The sequence below is a fragment of the Cyprinodon variegatus genome, unplaced genomic scaffold, assembly GCF_000732505.1.
Source record: "Cyprinodon variegatus isolate N-32 unplaced genomic scaffold, C_variegatus-1.0 Scaffold643, whole genome shotgun sequence".
NCBI classification, from domain to species: Eukaryota; Metazoa; Chordata; class Actinopteri; order Cyprinodontiformes; family Cyprinodontidae; genus Cyprinodon; species Cyprinodon variegatus.
The window spans coordinates 221,663-240,068 of record NW_015151096.1 but is presented as its reverse complement, the minus strand read 5'-3'; the positions used below and the strand labels follow the sequence as shown (position 1 = coordinate 240,068).

General features: G+C 37.2%; 2 protein-coding genes across 3 annotated transcripts in view; one reads left to right on the top strand and one right to left on the bottom strand.

Moving 5' to 3' along the window:
- dock2 (dedicator of cytokinesis 2) overlaps window positions 1-18,406 on the top strand; it is a 130,918-nt gene that overhangs the window by 69,841 nt on the left and 42,671 nt on the right. The window lies entirely within an intron of this gene.
- LOC107096705 (protein FAM196B-like) overlaps window positions 1-18,406 on the bottom strand; it is a 28,282-nt gene that overhangs the window by 7,102 nt on the left and 2,774 nt on the right. The window contains exons 2-3 of one of the 2 annotated variants that reach the window (XM_015393481.1): window positions 4,129-6,016; window positions 668-742 (exon numbers count right to left, since the gene is read on the bottom strand). In XM_015393481.1, coding sequence (XP_015248967.1) covers window positions 668-742; window positions 4,129-5,678 — 1,625 coding nt within the window. In that variant the 5' untranslated portion in view covers window positions 5,679-6,016. Of the gene's footprint in view, window positions 1-653; window positions 743-4,128; window positions 6,017-18,406 lie in introns of both variants that reach the window. The other variant, XM_015393482.1, reaches the window with a different exon arrangement.

The following is an 18,406-nucleotide window of genomic DNA, read 5'->3' as shown; positions in this document are numbered from 1 at the left end:
AAGTAAATTATTGATTAAAACAGTGTTTTAAAGGAAATCCAGGCATGTGAGGCTTATTTTCTTTTTTTTTTTTCAAGTGTGCTGTGGGTATGTGAATATGTGTTTGTTCTGTCTTTTATCCTGAAACACACATGACTATATATAGTTCTCCCTCAAGTGTATATCTCATGGCTCAATGCGAGGCACTGATGGCAAACATTGATGCATGCACAGAATGAACAGATGGAATCATATTTATAATTGATATATGTGAATGGAATATAAGATTTTATGGAAGTGATTGCAGAAATTAAACGCAGGAGAAGAGCAACTTTACATATTACAGTCGAATGACTTTTTTAGACAAGTTACATATTAGATGACAGGAACTGGAACGATCATATTCTCCTTTCATCAATGTATGGCCTGTTTGCGTTAAACATATATATTTTTTATTGTAGTTAAGTTTTGTCTAACTCGCATGCACAGTTTGCTTTCCCACAGCAGTACCTCAGTGAACTCATAAAATTAAGTTTCCCTATAAATAATATTTAGGAGTTAATAATTTATTTCAGTGCAATGCAAATAAATGTAAAAAAAAATGGGCTACAAAAAGCATCCAACAAGGTTTGAGTTATTTCTGTTTAGGATGTGATATATATTGGGTTCCTTACTTTATTTTGGTTACCTGTAAATGATGCAGGCTGTCTTCTGGCAGGTAGAGCAGTTGTTTATGTCTTGGCCAGTTCTGTATGAGCTGCGACTGCAGAAATGACAAATGTCAACGTTCATAAAAACATAAAAAACCAAAACAAAATACGATGCATAGTGTGTTTGACAATAGTGAATAACAGTTGCTGTATTTTTTGACATCATGTTTTTCTATCGTGAGACCACCCTTGTTTTGTTTTTTTTAATATCTTGTTTTAAAGATTTATTACCTGAAGAGTAAAATAACTATGACCAATCAAAAACAAGGGTGGTCTACTTAGTTGATTTTGTCCATGACTGTGTGTATATATGCATATGAGTGAGTTCATTCTCACCAATGCAGACAGAGTAACTGCCTGGTGCAGTATTAGATAGATTACCTTTAGCATCAGGCTATCCGTAATCTGTTTGAGTAGCAAGCAATTGTATATTTTGTGACAGTAGCTCATTTGTATGTCATTTATTTACTGTGTTGCCCATATCATTGTAATTTTATGATCTAAAACATCAGTTGCAGCCTGTTTTAGCTGTTAATTAGCCTAACTTACATATGCTGCGGTAATAGATCTGCATAAAGGTGTTGCACATCCTCAAGAAAAGTTAAAAAAATAAATAACCACAATTCACAGCCCACATTTGTGCTGCACCAGAAATTTACCACAATAATTTTACATCGCATCAAATGGTGCGGCTGGAGGGTAAAGAGATCTAAAGTGGTTGGCATCCAACTTTATAGTCTGATAATGTCAAATGTCAGAGTCCCAGAATTTGTTTTTTAATGAGATGGCGGCTTTCCTTTACTATATTCATCGCATTGCCGCTTGTTACTTTGTATTACCCTAAAGCCACATTTTTTCCGTTGTGATAGAAAATATATTTACAACATGGTTGAATATAAGATAGTTCAAACGATGTTGTTGGAATATCTTTCGTAATCATGCTCTAGATCAGGGGTGGCAAACTCAAAGCTAAGGTGCCAAATCTGGCCAACCACTGGATTTTCTTCGGCCCTCTAGATTCTGGAGGGCCACAGAAAAAAAACACCTTAAAGGAAAAGTACGGCCAGCAAGGAATAACCAACGGGTAATTATTTATACCTAAAACTAATACCTTTATGGGGATTTAATGAATTTAGCGTTAATCAATAAAAAGATAAAAACAATAATTTTCGTTGTGTTCACTGAGTCCGGGATCGGCCATTTTTGCCTTAATATAGTAATGCCTCACTCATGACATCTCGGCAGTGACGTCATGGTGTGGTCAGCCTAGGGCCATTCTCCCCGCTTTATAAGCAAAGTCAATTGGAATTACTAGACACATCGGAAATCAACAAAAACTATTTAAGATTTCGAGAGGACTTCATTGAAATTCGCGAGAGCCATAATTAAACTGACAATGCCCACGTGCGCGTTGAGCAATAGCGCGTTGTGAGAAAACACCAGTACAGCACTGTGACATTTGTGTTCTTGATATCACTTTAAATAATAATGAGTTTTATGCCCCTTCTTTAGATAAAGAAAAACACATTTTGTATGAATCTGTCATCCCCATTAAGAGTTTGATTGTCTGTACAGCTCACAGTTATGCTACATAATTGCAATTGTTAAAAAAAACACAAATGTGTGGGATAATGAGTTCTAATGTTTAGTCTCTAAAGGTAATCCAAGACAATCTAATTTATGTCTGAGTATTTTGGGTAGAGCTTAAGATAACATGAAACAAACTTAAATGCTAAAGTTCTACTTAAATCAAATCTGGTTTTCCTTTCTTTTTTGAAATTGTGACATTAAGTTGAAAATATCCTAACTGCGTTATCAAGTGTTAACAAGGGTACAAAATCACAGTGTGAGAATTTGTTAAGCTAATGATCGCTGCAATGTAATCAAAAGTTTTGCCAAGATGCTTTGGATGGCCTTTGCTTGAACAGATTAGCTGAAAGAGTAACTGATTAATGTTGATAAAGTTGACATTTTAATTACAGCTATGTTAAGGGAAACCGTATCACTGCCATCATTCTTCTTCCATCCCACCAACCTTTTTATCAAAGGCAACAGCAGTGAAGAAAAATATTTGCTTTAGGATGAAAAATAATACACGAAACAGATCACAGCGGCAAACTTTAAGCTCAACTGATGCCTTTATCAAAGCGGTCCACTTGGTGTGCTGTCATTGCTGTAACGGATAGACACAAACCCTCCGACTCTCTTTTATGTCTATCTCTCACTTCCCGCCTTTGTGTCTCACTGTCTCTCATTTGTCTGTCTCCCAGTCTGCCTGCTAATGTCAGAAATAACCAAACACACACACCCAAAAGGATTGATTCATGAAATTATATGGGGCAAGACAGCTTAAACTCCAGGTTTAGGAGTCTTATTGTGCAGCTTAATCACTAATTGCGGGGTAATCTTATAGGGATTAGTCTTGAGCGGAAACCATCTGTTAACCAGAAGGACATGCAATAAAAATGGGCTAACGGTAAAGATGTAGCCATTTTAGCAGTTATTGATTTAGAAAGTAGATACATCTGGCAAATATGTATATTTATTCAGAGGAGGTAATGGTCAAAATACATAAAATTTTGTCACTTTAGGTTTTCTCTGTGGAATGGCACACAGGTGTACATAGCTGTAAAACAATGTGTTTAAGTTTATGATACATAGTGCTATTGATAGAATTAGTATCATATAGTACCTTGGTAAACTTCACTATTATATTGCAGATGGTAAGAAGGCAGATTTTATTTACAGCTTTTAGAGACAGATATGGTTAATGGATGGAACTGTGAAAATGATGAAGGAAGATGAAGAGATGCTAACAGTGAAGTGGAGTAAGATCTAAAGGTGGAAGATAAACAGTTGCTAAAGCAATTGGAACAGCAGGGTTTAAGGGTTTGCAGATAAACAAAAAGGGATTATTAAGCTTTTCTGGGAAATCATAATGTTTAACTGTGACTGCAGCTCTAAAGGGTGAATAAAATAAAAGTACAGGGGAGGTGTAAGGATCACTTAATTTGATAAAAAAGTAAGCAAATTTTATCAGACAATTGGCAGGCACATATTTACACACAGTGTTTCTATAGACCTAACATTTAAAAAGCTATTACAAAACCTTGAAAGCCTTTCAGCATATAATGCAATAGAAACTCAAATATACTCTTCTCCATCTTTTGCGCTCCCTTGACAATCTCTTTGCTCCCTCTGTTTATTCTTTCATCACTCCATCTCACTATTGCTTGAACACTTACTATTGCAGTGTGTTCTTTTTTGTTTCTCTATCACTGACTCGCATCTTTTTCCTTTCTTAATGTCTTAAGTACTGGATAGTCAGCATTTGGCTTTGCTCTTTATTTCCTTTTCCTAAACTTCTTACCTTTTTTAAAATTCCCCTTAACTCCCCCTTCTCCTTGCTCTTTAGTTTCTAATGCCCCAATGCTCTCACCCTTCCATCATAGCTTTGCTCTTCTCCAGGTCTTGAATCACATTGAGAAGCACCTTGATCTTCTCCTGATTTGACAGAAGGTTCTCCTCCACACTCTGCAGTTGCCTCTCCAGCCCAGGTGGCGCTTTCAGTGAAGTCCTGTCTAACAGTCCACCGGGTGCTCCGTTACATTGTGCTTTCATATGAGTCTTACAAGGCAGAGTGTTGTCATCAAATGATTTGCTCTTCTGCTTTGTATCCTTGAATTTGATCCTTTCCAAAGATTGTTTAGGGGACTTTGTGGCCTCTTGGTTTTTGATTTGCTCTGCTGGTGCAGCTGGTGTAGGACAGGTCGCCTTAGGAGACTGTTTTGGTGGAAGAAGTGGGATGCTGCTGGATTTTGACTCACTGAGGGAGCATGGCGTTTGAGCCTTTGAAATGTTTTGGAGTGATTCATTAGTTTTCTGGATTTGATTCTGATTGTGATCAGGTTTATCTGTTAGATGTGGTGGGGTTGCCTCAGTGATTTGTGTGGGTGTTGTGTTAGCTGTTGTCCTGTTTGTGTTGGAATCTATGTGTGTCTCTAATGTTTGTGTGGCTGAGTCCTTATAACATGTAAAGTCTGCAGAATGGGGTCTTAACTGCAGCTTTGAGTCTTTTGTTTGGTTATGACTATTTACTGTGTGGTTAAACTGTGAACTGTGTGTTTTTGGCATTGTGTGGGACAGCTGGCCTATTTGAGCAGTCTTTTTTGATGTGTGCTGCTGTGGGTTGGCTCTGTCTGTGCTTTTGGAACAAGACTGAGAGCTCAGAGCAGCAGAGGCTTTTCTTGACTGGGGAGGAGCTACAGATGTTTTCCGTGCTGGATTAGGTAAAGTCTGGCTTGCTGTTATTTGATTGACTGCTCTCCTGCGACAAGCACCTGTGCACTGTGTAATTTGAGACCGTCTTCTCCCACATGTCGCACAAAGACGCTGTGGCGAGGTTGCCATTATTCGGCAGGGCCGAGGTGTGGTGGCGTGTGCAGCTGAACAAACACTTGATGTTTTTAACACTGAGCGATGGCTGTCTCCTCGCAATGACTGCACCCTTCTCCTCTCTTGGACTGGCTCTTTATCTTCTGTAGCTTCACTGCAAACCCCTCCCACCAAATCTGAGGCTACTACACTTCCATTAAGATACCGAGTTGTCCTTTTGTCTTTTGTTTCCTTGGGGTTTGTTTGCATGGTCCTAATCTGGCAATAAACTCCACTCCCTGACCCTTGGGACCCCATGTCGTCCTGCGTAAGGCTGTTGATTTCGTTCTGAGATGTCTCTTTTGACACTGGCAGGCTCTTGCTGTCACTTCTGATAGTTCTTCCTGTGCCAGATGCTAGTGCTTGTTCTGTTGCCATGGTGAGGGGCTGATGCATGTTGGGCTGTTGGCTGCCATGTCGTTTGATTAAGGGAAGAGTCTGCATTCTGGGAGATGTCTGCACCCCAATGCTGCAAAGTGGACCCCATCGCCCCCCAGCCAGAGGAACTCCCAGGGCAGGCACAGGATTAGTTGGATCCGCCACTCTCCTGCCCATGCTCCTCTGTAGATTGGCTCAGCCCCCGGAGGAGCTGAAAGGGATGGAGGCTAGCGATGACATCAGCCAGCCTCAGCAAGGTTATATCCAACAGAGAGAAAAAAGTTCCAGCCTTTGTTTACCAGAATGAATCCAAGTGTCTTTGTAGCAGATTTAGAACGTTTTTTTTTGTTTTTTGTATATAAAAGTTGTAGACAGAAGTTCAATAGCCAATAAACTCTGGGGATTCTTCCATTATTGATCCCCTTTGTAGTTTAGCCAACACTTATTGGACATCACTGTCAGAGCCTTTCTCACTTTCTGCAGGTGATGACTTCTTTGGGCATTCCTGATTAGTTCTAGGAAGAATAGACAAAGAAGTAGAGACATAAATGAGAGAAATAAAGGAAGAAATAAGGTGATAAATGGTAAGGCCGGCAAGAAGACACAGACATTAGGCACATTAAGCGCCGTATAAAAGCTTCAACCTCGATTGAATACTCTAACTGATCTGATCGATAAAAGTCTATCTTATAACCAAGGAGAGTTGCATTAACGGTGTTAAAAATTTACAACTGATGTAAGAAAAAAGCACATTTTCTAGGGTCAAAGGGCTTTTTTCTAAAGCGCTATGACTATGACTGAATAGTCATAACACAGATGCTACTAAGGACTGTCAAAGTGTACCACACAAGGCTCATGATTTTACAGTTCCCCTATGTTCCAATTTTCATTAGTGTTCAGGATATATAGATCATGCCTGAAAGAGTGAAATCCCAACAGTAAGGAGAGGGACTTTGCAATCTGTGGCAGCATGGTAAAAAGCTACTGCTTTTTAGTGCCTGTTAGCTTTGTTTTGAGTTTTTTTTTTTTTTTTTGTAGACATAACAGAGGCTCCAATACTCACTGGACTTGTTATAACTATCACATTTGGTCTTTGGTGCTTGAAGGATCTGAGGAAAGGAATTTCTGGCCTGCAATTATTGCCTTTACTTAAAATCTATGATAAGCTTAAACCGTTTATTAAATTGAACTGAATTATTGATAAAAACAGATTTTATCTTTAGAGTATTAGTAATTCATAGCAGCATCACAGCAATTAGGGCTGCATTAAGTGGTAAAAAGGGCAGTCCACAGAAAGCTGACTCATACCTGTGCTGTCACCTCGTTGTAATAATAATGAATAATGAAAAAATAATAAAAAGAATAACAAAAGGTTTGTCACCTCAGTATGCATAGTCAGTTTGATCTGTATTCTAAAGTATGAAAAAGTAATTTAAGCTTTATTTGCTTGGGTAAATTGAATCATGGTGTTAGACAAATGTAGCTTTTAGTATAATTGGCAATTTAGAGGGCTAGTTTTCTGACTCTGCAAAGAACAAATTCCCCAATAGATTTAAGACGTACTTAGGATCAAGAAGGGAAGACAAACAAATGAACAAATCCATTTTATTTTGGGTCTCCTATGATCCCTTCATATTAAATTACTGACAATGTTTTCATTGCAGAATGAAAGGGTACTCATTTTGGGGGGTAGGCTCCTTATTATTTCCTCTTCTATCAACAAAATTACATTATTTAGATGTTATGCTCAGTATTATTGTCACCAGACATAAGCTTCTAGAAGTGTTTCTCTAAATTTCCTTTGCTCAAAAAACAACAGCATGATGTTAGTAGAATCTTTTTGCACAGTACTTGGCACTGTGTGAATGTTTTCACTTGTATCAGAGAAGAAAGGAGATCAACTAAGAGAGAGAAAGAACACCAACCAGTCATTGCTGGTTGTTGTTAGAATTTGAAAACATGCTGTTGCTGTAATATGAGGAGGAGTTGCCCACCGTTGCTGCAGGAACAGAGTGACTCTGCTTAATCTCCAAATTCAGGTTGGTAAGGAAAGAGCCTTATCAAGCTTGTATGGTTCAGCAAATCTGAGATTCTGTTTTTCAGTCAAGGGACTTTGGAAGTAATCATTAAATGCAAGCATGACCCTTTGCTTCGTTCCAAATCTGTGGAAATGCACTGTTAGAGAAGATGGATAGATTAATTGCAACAAAAAAAGCAAAAACATAGCTCTAACAGATATAACAATAAAACAAATCCCTTTTTTTGTCCAAAATTCAAGATGTATGTATATAAAAGTAGAGAAAACAGCAAAAGGCTGAGAGTTTTAACACTAAATATACATTTAAACCTTTGTATTTGGGATCTGAGAGGGAGAACATTTGATGAGATTTTTGCTGCTGATAGATTAGGTTATTTTGAGAACCAGATCTGCACACTACTGGGCCTTTGTCTTTCCACAACCTATTTCAAATTCAGAGGTAATTTTTACAGACAGAAGCATGGTTGTGCAATGGGATCTCCATTGTCACCAATTGTAGCCAATCTTTACATGGAAGAAATGGAAAAGAGAGCTTTAGACACTTTCAATGGAACACCTCCAAGCTACTGGTTTAGATACGCGGATGGCACATTCGTCAAAATCCAGCTAACGGAAGTGGAAGCTTTCACAAGACACATCAACTCTGTTGACCCTAACATCAAATTCACCAGAGAGGATGCTGAGGACAACAAACTACCCTTTCTGGACTGTCTGGTGAGCATGGAAGGAGATGGAAGCCTAAACATTGAAGTGTATAGGAAACCTACTCACACAGACCAGTATCTTCTTTTTGACTCACACCACCCACTGGAACACAAACTCTGGTCATCAGAACCTTACAACACCAGGCAGAACATGTCCCTACTAAAACAGAAGGGAAGCACAAAGAACAGAAACACATCAAAGATGCTCTCCAAAACTGTGGATATCCAAACTGGGCATTTATCAAATCAGCAAGGAAATCCAAAAGACACCTAACAGAAGATAGTGATGAGAAAATTAAACGCAAAAACATCACAATCCCTTATGTCGCTGGAGTGTTTGAAAAACTCAAGAGGATTTTCTCTAAACACAAAAACCCAGTACATTTCAAGTCAAACAAAACCCTTAAACAGAGGCTAGTACATCCTAAAGATAAAACCCCCAGACCGAATATGAGCGGAGTGGTATACGCTGTTCAGTGCAGCGAGGAATGCTCTGATCTTTATATTGGAGAAACCAAACAACCTTTCCACAGACGCATGGCCTAACACAGAAGACTCCGCAGTACATCTACACCTTGTGAACAAAGGACATTCTTTTGAGGACCAGAATGTTCACATTCTGGTTAAAGAAAATAGGTGGTTTGAGAGGGGCGTGAAGGAAGCCATCTATGTTAAAAGAGAAAAACCAACTTTAAACAGAGGTGGTGGACTCAGATTCCAGCTTCCATAAACTTACAGTTCAGTTATAGAAATGATCCCTTCCAGATATCACCACACCCCCCACCCCATCACAGATGAACAAAGTACCTCCCCGCTCCAGCCAGTGAACAATACCTCCTTAACGACCGACCCTTAACAATCATAGACATGTTTCAGGTATTACAGGAGACAATCCCCCCTTTAACGACAATCCCCCCCTTTAATGACCGACCTTCAGAATCATAGACAGGTTTCAGATATTACAGGTTAACAATGGAACCAAATGACCCACTCATCGGTTGCCATTTGCATGTTTCCAGGCGATACAAGGCCTTGTCTATATAAAGACTCAAACTCACTGTGGATCCAGACATTTGAATTGAGAAAGCTTCCTGGAGAGGTAGCGAAACGTCTTCAAATCTAGGAAACCAACTTTTTTATTTATTATTATTTTTAAACTTTTACGGAATTATTTTGAGGAGTGCAACTTAAAAGAGCAGAGAAAACTGAATGAGCAAAGTAGAAAAAAAGTGATGGGACCAAATAGATGAAAACATGTGAGCTGGACTAAGAAAGTAAAGGAACACAAAATCATTGCATTTAATCATTTAATAACAAAAGAAAACTTCAAAAACAACCACTGAAGAAACAAGAACTTTAAGCATTGTTTGAATAATTAAATCTATGAGTTTGTCATCAGTGATCAGTTTTATAGCCCTCAGATATCTTCAAAAAGTTTAAGAAGAGTTTAATTTGTACTACATTCTATTGCATTTTAAATTCAGGCATTGGTAATCTAAGACGCAGACTTCTACTTTTAGATAACTACAAAATAATGCATTATTGGTATAAAGGTTCATAGATTTCTCAGCTAAATCACCAGTGTTTCACTATCCATGAAAAGCTACCAACAGCCAATGTTGGATTCTTAATAAACAGGCGTACTCTAGACAAAGAAAAACACTATTACACCCAGCATGGCGAAGCTAGCCGCTAGCAGTTGTGCATTTTAAAGAGCTAATTAAAAAAAGAAACTATTTGGGAAGTTTTGTTATGTTAAGAAGATTTGTTTTATAACACTTAGGTTCAATAGAGTTCAAATCCTGAAATGACAGAGAATTTGTTTATATTTATTCATAGATGACCCACTCTATTAGAACCCGCATACAAACTATATAGAAATGAGGCTAAGAAATCACAGATAGAAATATTTATAGATGTTGCAGTCTTCTCTTTGCTTTAAAATTTGGATGATTATATAAGGGTTAAAAGGATACAGAACTAAAATATCCATTTTAATAACAACTTTTATAATGATAAAGTAAGAAGAAGAGATTCTAGAATGTTTAATAAAGCCTCATATGCTGCACAAAAAACCCCCAAAGATATACAGTACTGGGTACGGAAACTATTCAGACCCATTAAAATGTTCCCCTCCTTGGTTTCATAGCAGTCATTTGATATCAATGAGTATATATATATATATATATATATATATATATATATATATATATATATATATATATATATATATATATATATATATATATATATATATATATATATATATATATATATATATATATATATATATATATATATATATTGTTTTTAAGTAAAAAACAATGTGAACTGCTTAAGTATTATTTTTTGCAAAGTCAACAAGTAGTGATTAATCATTTCAAGTATAGCACTGAACTCAATGCATCAGTTTGAATTAAAATATTACAGCAGATTTTATTGACAAAGAAGGTAAACTTTATCATAAGGATGGCATATATATCATTAAGAATATTTAGAGGTTGTACAGTCAGCGTTAATCACAGATATTTCTTCTTTAGCTGCTACTCTTAACTCATTCTGAATGCTTCTCTAATGGTACTTGAGTATTCAGAATTAGAGTCACGCACACGTTCTCTTTTACCAATGGCCTGTCATGATTTATGGTGACTCATTTGATGTCCCCATGCTGTTGAGCAGAATGACAATGGGTACTTAATTTTTCCTTTTTCAGCAGCGCGAGAGACAAATATGGTCCTTCTCTTTAGGGTGTCAGTTTCTATTCAACTGTACAGTATTAAATATTAAAACTGAATTAATACATATCATTGTGCTCGCTGTCAAACCCAAAGAGACAGCACAACAGAACATGGGGTTGTTTAAGTTTAGTGTGCTCAGTCTGAACTGCTCTGCATCTGTTTTTTCTATATTGTTGTTTTGTATTATGAAGAACAAGCGCTGCATATTATTGGTTGTTACTACGTCTCCATAAAATTGACTGAAAGTAGTTTTAGGAATGATGGCTGGTTATAGCAGATCCTGCCAACGCTTTTCTTACCATAGAAGGCAGAGAACATTAGCCAGAGTATATCGCTGTGGAGTCATCGGGTTTACTAAAGGGTGCATAAAAGCCTGGTTTGTTGATATGAAATCCAAACCACAGTTAGCTATTGAAAACCTTTTTTTTAAATCTCTAATGTTACATTATATTATATTAATTCAATTCAGTTTATTTATATAGCACCAATTCACAACACATGTCACCTCAAGGCACTTTACAGTTTAACCAGATCATACAGTCAATTGATTCAAAGTTTTCTATCTAAGGAAAACCAGTTGATTGCATCGACTCGTTGACTCGGATGCAATCCCTCCCACTTAGCATGCTTGTAGCGACAGCGGAGAGGAAAAACTCCCTTTTAACAAGGAGAAACCTCCAGCAGAACCAGGCTCTGTGTGAGCGGCCATCTGCTTAGGCCGACTAGGGTTTAAGGAGACAGAAGCGGGGATACAATAAAGATGATGAATTTGTACTTTAATTTAGCAATTTCATTTGTTACTGAAAGCTGCTCTAACATTAGTCTCCTATAATAGGAGCTTGCAAGCATCTAAACTTTTCCTTTGACAATGCTTCAACATTCCTTTGACCCATCTACCTATCTGGAAAATTTTAACTGTAATAAGTATGAAGCTGAGTCTTGTTAACTCTTAGATTTAAGCAAAGTCCAAACACCTTTTATCACCATGGCATTTATCACCATTTTATAACCCAGTTTATTCTAAAAACATTACCCAATTTTATGATACCACAACTGCCATGTTTCGATCTGGATATTATGATTTTTCTGTGATTCTATGTGTAGATATTTGCCAAATATATTCTTTTGCTTTGAGGCCCAAAAATCTTGCAATTCGAATATTTCAAAATATAATAATTTCTTCCACAAAAATTCTTGGGAAATTTTTACCTTTTTTTTTTATGAAAATGCTTCTTTGGTCCACAACAAAAACATTTTCATGAGTCAGAGGTAGAAAGGTGGATAATATTGGAAAATAAACAAATAGATGCTTATAGCCTTACCTAATATCCTATAGTATATAGCCTAAATTCCCTTACCTCTTTCAGTGATACTTTTTCCCTCTTGGTAGCCTCCCCAATTGGTTTTTATGTAGTATTTGTATCTTACTGTCTGTCATTTTCTCCAGTTCTACATTAACTGTACTGTGGTGCATTTCTATAGTCTAGGAAAATACATTCTTACTTTTGTTCTCTATGATCATTTTGTGCCTTCTTCTCCATCTATCTGCATTTTATGACTTTAACTGAAGAATACAAACATGTAACAGGATGAAAATACTTTGGGGACAGTTACACCTTGTAAGGTTCACTGAATTCACTATACTTGATATAAGGTCCATATAACTCATTGCTTTAATTCAGCCCAAAGGTGTTTCTGCGAAGCATAAAATATTGTGCAGATTTCTACACTAAGGGCTTTTTACCTATTTAATTTTTTTAAAAACATTTTCCCTATCACAGCTTTGTTAACTAGATTATCAATATGGAATATGTCATCTTAAAGGTGGAAATCTTTAAAACAATCACTTCACTTCTTAGATCAACTGTTGATAGAGATTTTCTATTATTTACTAAGCTTTCATAAATTGCTGAGTGCATAAGATAAGGTCTAAAGTCTGCTGCCTACCACTATGCAGAAGACTGTGATATTTATTTTGGGAGAAAAATGATTGCTGCCATCAGAGAAAAGGATTGTTAGTATACTCAGAGAAAATAAGAAATGTGTAATGTTGTGAAAGATTAGTTTCATGTTGGTTATATAAGCAGACAATATCTTTTTGTAGGGTTCAGCTTAACTCGGTCAACAAGGTTCCACCTCCCCGCTTCTTTTTCCTCTTTTCATTCAGAATCTGTGCCCCTGTGCGTCTGCCTCATTCTTCACCTCTGACCTGAGGGCTGTCAAGCTGAAAAAGATACCAAGTCCTCAGAAATCAGTATTTATTCTCCAATAATTCTCCACCTTTCTACCTCTTACTGATTCCCTGCCTCCTTTAGGTCCAATTAGATAATCCCCTATCCTCCTGTCACTCCTTAACTATTACCTTCGTTTTGTTGTCCCCATTTTCACACACCCCACTTTTCCATTCTGTCATGCTGTCTCTAATACGTTGTTTTTCTCTATCGCCTCCTTCCGTCTCTATATTTCATCTTAGTCTCTCGCCCACACTGAACCTCATGCTGTGCTAAATGAACAAGGAGGAGAAGGGGAGGAAATGCTGTCAGATGTAGGATGAAGGTGAGTGTAAGGGGGGTGGCAGGGAACAGAGGGGGACAAAGCTAAAAGGCGGTGGAAGGATTACGGATGAGGAAGAATCACAAAACAAGTTAAATTGGATGAGTGTGTCAATGACATTAAAAAAGGCCTTTTTTCATAGTATGTTTTAATCTACGATGCTCAGAGATTGAGAAATTTCCACAAAATAGAGATGCATAAAGAGAAGGACATCAAAAGAGAGGAAGAGAAGGATCTTAGATCTGATGGCCAGAAGTGAGCACACACACTGCAAGTATGTTTAAGCATCTGTTTCCTTGCATGCAAAGTCACTCATCTTGTAAAAGCCCCAGGGAGTATTTGGAAAGTCTGCTGCTTTTTATGACAATGTTTTATAAACACAACAAGTTTAATTTACCAGTTTGTGGCTTTGCATTTTTAAAGAACTGTCTATAAAATGGCCTGTGTAAGTGAGACCCAATGGGTTTTCTTTCATGTGTGAGAGCTCACCTACACCTTTGCAATGGCATCAGAGCACTGAATGCTCCAGCGAGTCGAGTCCCCCTGTCGTTTCAAGGTGAGCCTAATTTTTCAACCACCGATTGACAGGCCCTCGGCGTGTGGGTTTGTGTATGTGTTACGGTGACTGAGATTTCCTTTACGGCTCTGTAATCACGCTGCTTCTCCAAGTATCTATCTCTCACCCACTCACTGCCGGAACAGAACAAATACATTACAACAGTCCTCTTTCTGACCCGGGTTGCAATTGAAAGCGAGAGAGGAACTGAGTCCTCTATAGCAAGTATTTCATTCGGTACAGGTGTCCAAAAAGCTTTTAGAAAATAATTTATTGGAATAAAGTTATCTCACACTGTACAGAGAAACCCAACATTTCATTTAGTATATTTAGTCTGTGTGGGGGGAAAAAACTTGAACGTGAATTTATTTATTTTTTCCTCGATGGAAAATATATTGTTGTCTTTGCTGTTGATACTTTGTATAACTCGTTGTGAGGAGGGTAAGATTTCATTCTTTCAACTACAAAGTTAGAGTATTCAGACAAACAGATCTTGATCTATTTCTCTTTACACAGTATCACTAGATTGCCCAGAATCTTGGTTCTGGGTCAGGTCTACTGTTCTCCTCCATTCAGCTAACCCTATTGGGTGTGATTTAAATCTAGGAAAGGAAATAGCCATAAAAGAAGTTTCATTTTGTGTCTGGTGAACCATAGATGTGCTGATTGCATAGATGTGGTGATCATAGATGTCTGCTTGGAAAACTATGAATCAATTTGACTGTATGATCTGGTTAAATTGTAAAGCGCCTTGAGACGACGTGCTGTGTATTGGCGCTATATAAATAAACTGAATTGAATTCAATTAGCTCATATCTTGGAGGCCATTATTTCCTTGAGAGACAACAAATATTTAGCTGAAATATGTCCTGCTTTACAATGCTGGAGGGATGCTGTGATCAAATAAATTGATCAAACCTTGGATTCATGCGGGGAGCAAGCATTTTGCCCTGACCATAGAACAGTTAACTGGGGTTGTGATAGGACAGTCCTCAGGCATTTTGTGATTCCACTTAAAGCTCACTACATTGCCACTGTCCTTAAAGGCTGGAACTATGCAACCTTACAGTTTTCCTTTGTTTAAGTTGTCCTTTGGCTAACTTAAGCTAGAGGAAGTATTTATTTCTCTTCTGGGCAGAAAATATAATTTCTGGAGGGGGATGTCTTGGTTTTTTGAGCAACCCAGTAATGAAAGTCTATCAGGTGCTGTAACTGATAGAGTCAACAAAGTTTGCATTTGAACTTTAAATTATTAAGTGTTCATTGTATCTCACATTATGATAAGCATTTGATTATGACAGAAGGTATATTCATATCTTTGTGTAGGTGAAACCTTCTGGGTCACTGATGATAGGAAAATAGCAGGTAATGACATGCTTACAAGTCAGTTAGACTTTTGGAAATATTTTTAGTATTACAGAAGTAGTAGATATCTTGTACCTTGACACAATATATATTTCTAACTGGTTAAGAGATGAACAGCAACACAAACATTCCTTACTTACTTTCCTCCAGATACCTGTGCAGTCATTCTTTGGCACTGAATACCCTTTAATGCAACCTGCCTTTATAACAACTTCCCTGGGACTATATTCACAGCTCTTTGGGAAGTCTCCACACTTCTAGACTGCCTTCATGGAATCTCTCACTGAGTCAATGATGCTGCGATAAGAACTCAGTGGGAGGTTCATCACTTCCAGCAGGACTTTATGTTCAGTTCTTCTGCATATTGTGTGGAAAACTTGTTACAGAAAGCAAGAGAAGCCATTTTGGAATAAGCTAAAAAATTCTGTCTTTAAGCTATCCACGATGGACAAACTATAGTACGGTTAAGTAAATCACAGAACAACCAAGATCATTTTTATAGTCATTTTCTAAGGATTTGAGACTCCCATAAATAACAGTAAGAGTCATTACCCATGTATTACAGTTACAAGGTAGTAAGCCTCCTAAAATTACTCCAGGAGCATATACTGTATATGACTCTTCCTGAAGGTTACATAAATAAACCAGTGTTTTGGCCTCATTACCTTAATTAAGTTAGGGTGTTCATGATTTAGTAAAATGAAAGATACTTACTAAAGCTGGCATTTATGGGAGAGTTTGAAACCCCTGCTAACAAATAAAAATACAGAGGTATACTCATTTACAAAACTTCGATGATCTCCAAATTATTTTGGTAAAAAAAACAAGATTGCTGAAGTTGTACTTTTTGGGAAATTTTGCATCTCATTATATCTTTCCCAAAAAAAAAAAAAAACATTTTACATCCCAACAGTTACACATTGTGGCGTTAGTCTAACTGATGTTGTTGCTGCCCAAGGACTTGGATAATTTCCCATATTCGGCGCAAGCATGAATTCTACAGAAAATCTTGAGGCAAAATGTAGAACCATTAGTCAAGGACCCCAAGCTCACGTGTGTTTTGTAGGAGGACGAGTACAGAAGCAAACCACGAGTCCTGCTCTTAACTGCAAAAGGAAACCAAATTAATCTTTAAGAATGGCTTAATCAATGTCTTGACTTACACCCAATTTAGATTCTGTGGCATGAGCTTGAGCATGCCTTTGTGCTCTAAAACCTGGCACTGAGGCATATAACAAAAGAAGTTATTCACTTCTGCCAGGGTGAACGAAAATAATTAGAAAGATGTCTGGGATAAATACCCGCTTGGGCAATGGTTTCACGTGCAGCATTTCAGATTGCAAAAAACATGCGTCTCCTGGATTCTGGATTTGCTTTTGTTTCTAGAAACACCTGCTTATCTCATCTGTCTTTAAGTGTTATGTTACAAAATTTTTTGCCTCCCAGAAGTGCAAATCTAGTAATGATAATTCAAAAGAAACTGGCACAGTCTTTTCTGCAGCTGGTTCCTAATGCATTTTAATTTTGTCCATCTGTATTATGTGGGAGCAATGCAATTTAATCGGCATTTTAAGTGTGGAGCCAGATGCCTTTAAAAGGTTACTGTTCATAATGCAAGAGCTTAATGTCTCTATGACGCTCAGATAGTAAAAGATGCAAGTGTTTTGAAGATCCTTATTGTCCATTGAAACTGCTCAACATGCAACCAAAGCACTTAAGTATTTCATAGATACAGGTCCTCTAATTTCATTTATTTTACATGTAACTTAGTAAGTGCACATAACCCCTCCCCCCCGTGCCTTGTGTGGGGATTTTCACAATAACATGATGCATGTGATCAAACTCCTTTCTGTGCATGGGTTTTGTGAGGAAAAGCTGAAAATAAATTAAACAGCAGCCTATGGAGCAGAGAAAATTAGATTTTGGCCTTTGAGAAATCCTCAGATTAGGAAAAACACATTCCAGCTGGAAGTCCTTCTAAAGAACTTGTTCCATCTGCAATATATTTAGACTCCATATAATGTGGAAATCGATTTTGGCAGGGATTACTTCTTGTTTTCCCCACTAATAACCTTATCAATGTAAGAAATTATTTGAAAAAGAAAATTCCAATAAGATTCATGATTAAACATAATAAAAACTCATCCTGAGTCTTAAATTATGAAACTGTATCACAGGTCAAAGGGTTATATTTCCATATGCTAATTTTATAATGATACAGTACAAACTCATTATCATTTATAATATGGAATTATAAGTAGGACAGTTTGAGAAGCAGTGGGCTATTTCCTTTGACAAATCCTCAGACTCCTTAAAACAAACAAGGAAACATTTAGAAAAAGAAACAATATTGGCTAATCCATCTACTGGTCTGATTCATTTGTATTGTTGTTGGCTGGAGGAATTTATGTGATGTCTTGGTTGAGCAACTGAGCAGGGAAGCAAATGGAAATGCTGAATATTTATGAGCTACTCGCATCCAAACATCCAATAATAAGAGAAACACTTGATATGGAGAAGAAGTGGCTTTGTTGTGCTAAGACATGAAAACAAAGCTCCAGACTTAAGGCACCTGCAGTAATTCAGGTGCAAAAGCAAATGGCTCCTTTATAAGTGGCTAACAAGATGTAATAGGATTCTTATTCTCCCATGTTCTTTCAGCTTTAGTTTCAACTCATCTCCTAATTTTCTCCTAATCAACATTTTTAAGTGCTCTTCAGTCCTCTCATCTTTATACTTTCACAACTTTTTCAACTGTGAGTGTTAGGTAAAATACTGCTCTAATGGCTTTTGCAGAAACCTGCCACCTGGGAAATATTGCACAGACTAACAGATAATTATCAGATTCTGGATTTAAATATCATGTGGTTAGTTGGACTATTGAAAACAGTCAGTAACCCTTAGTTTATTATATTCCCTCATAATGCTGTGTTGGTCAGAACAGCTACTAT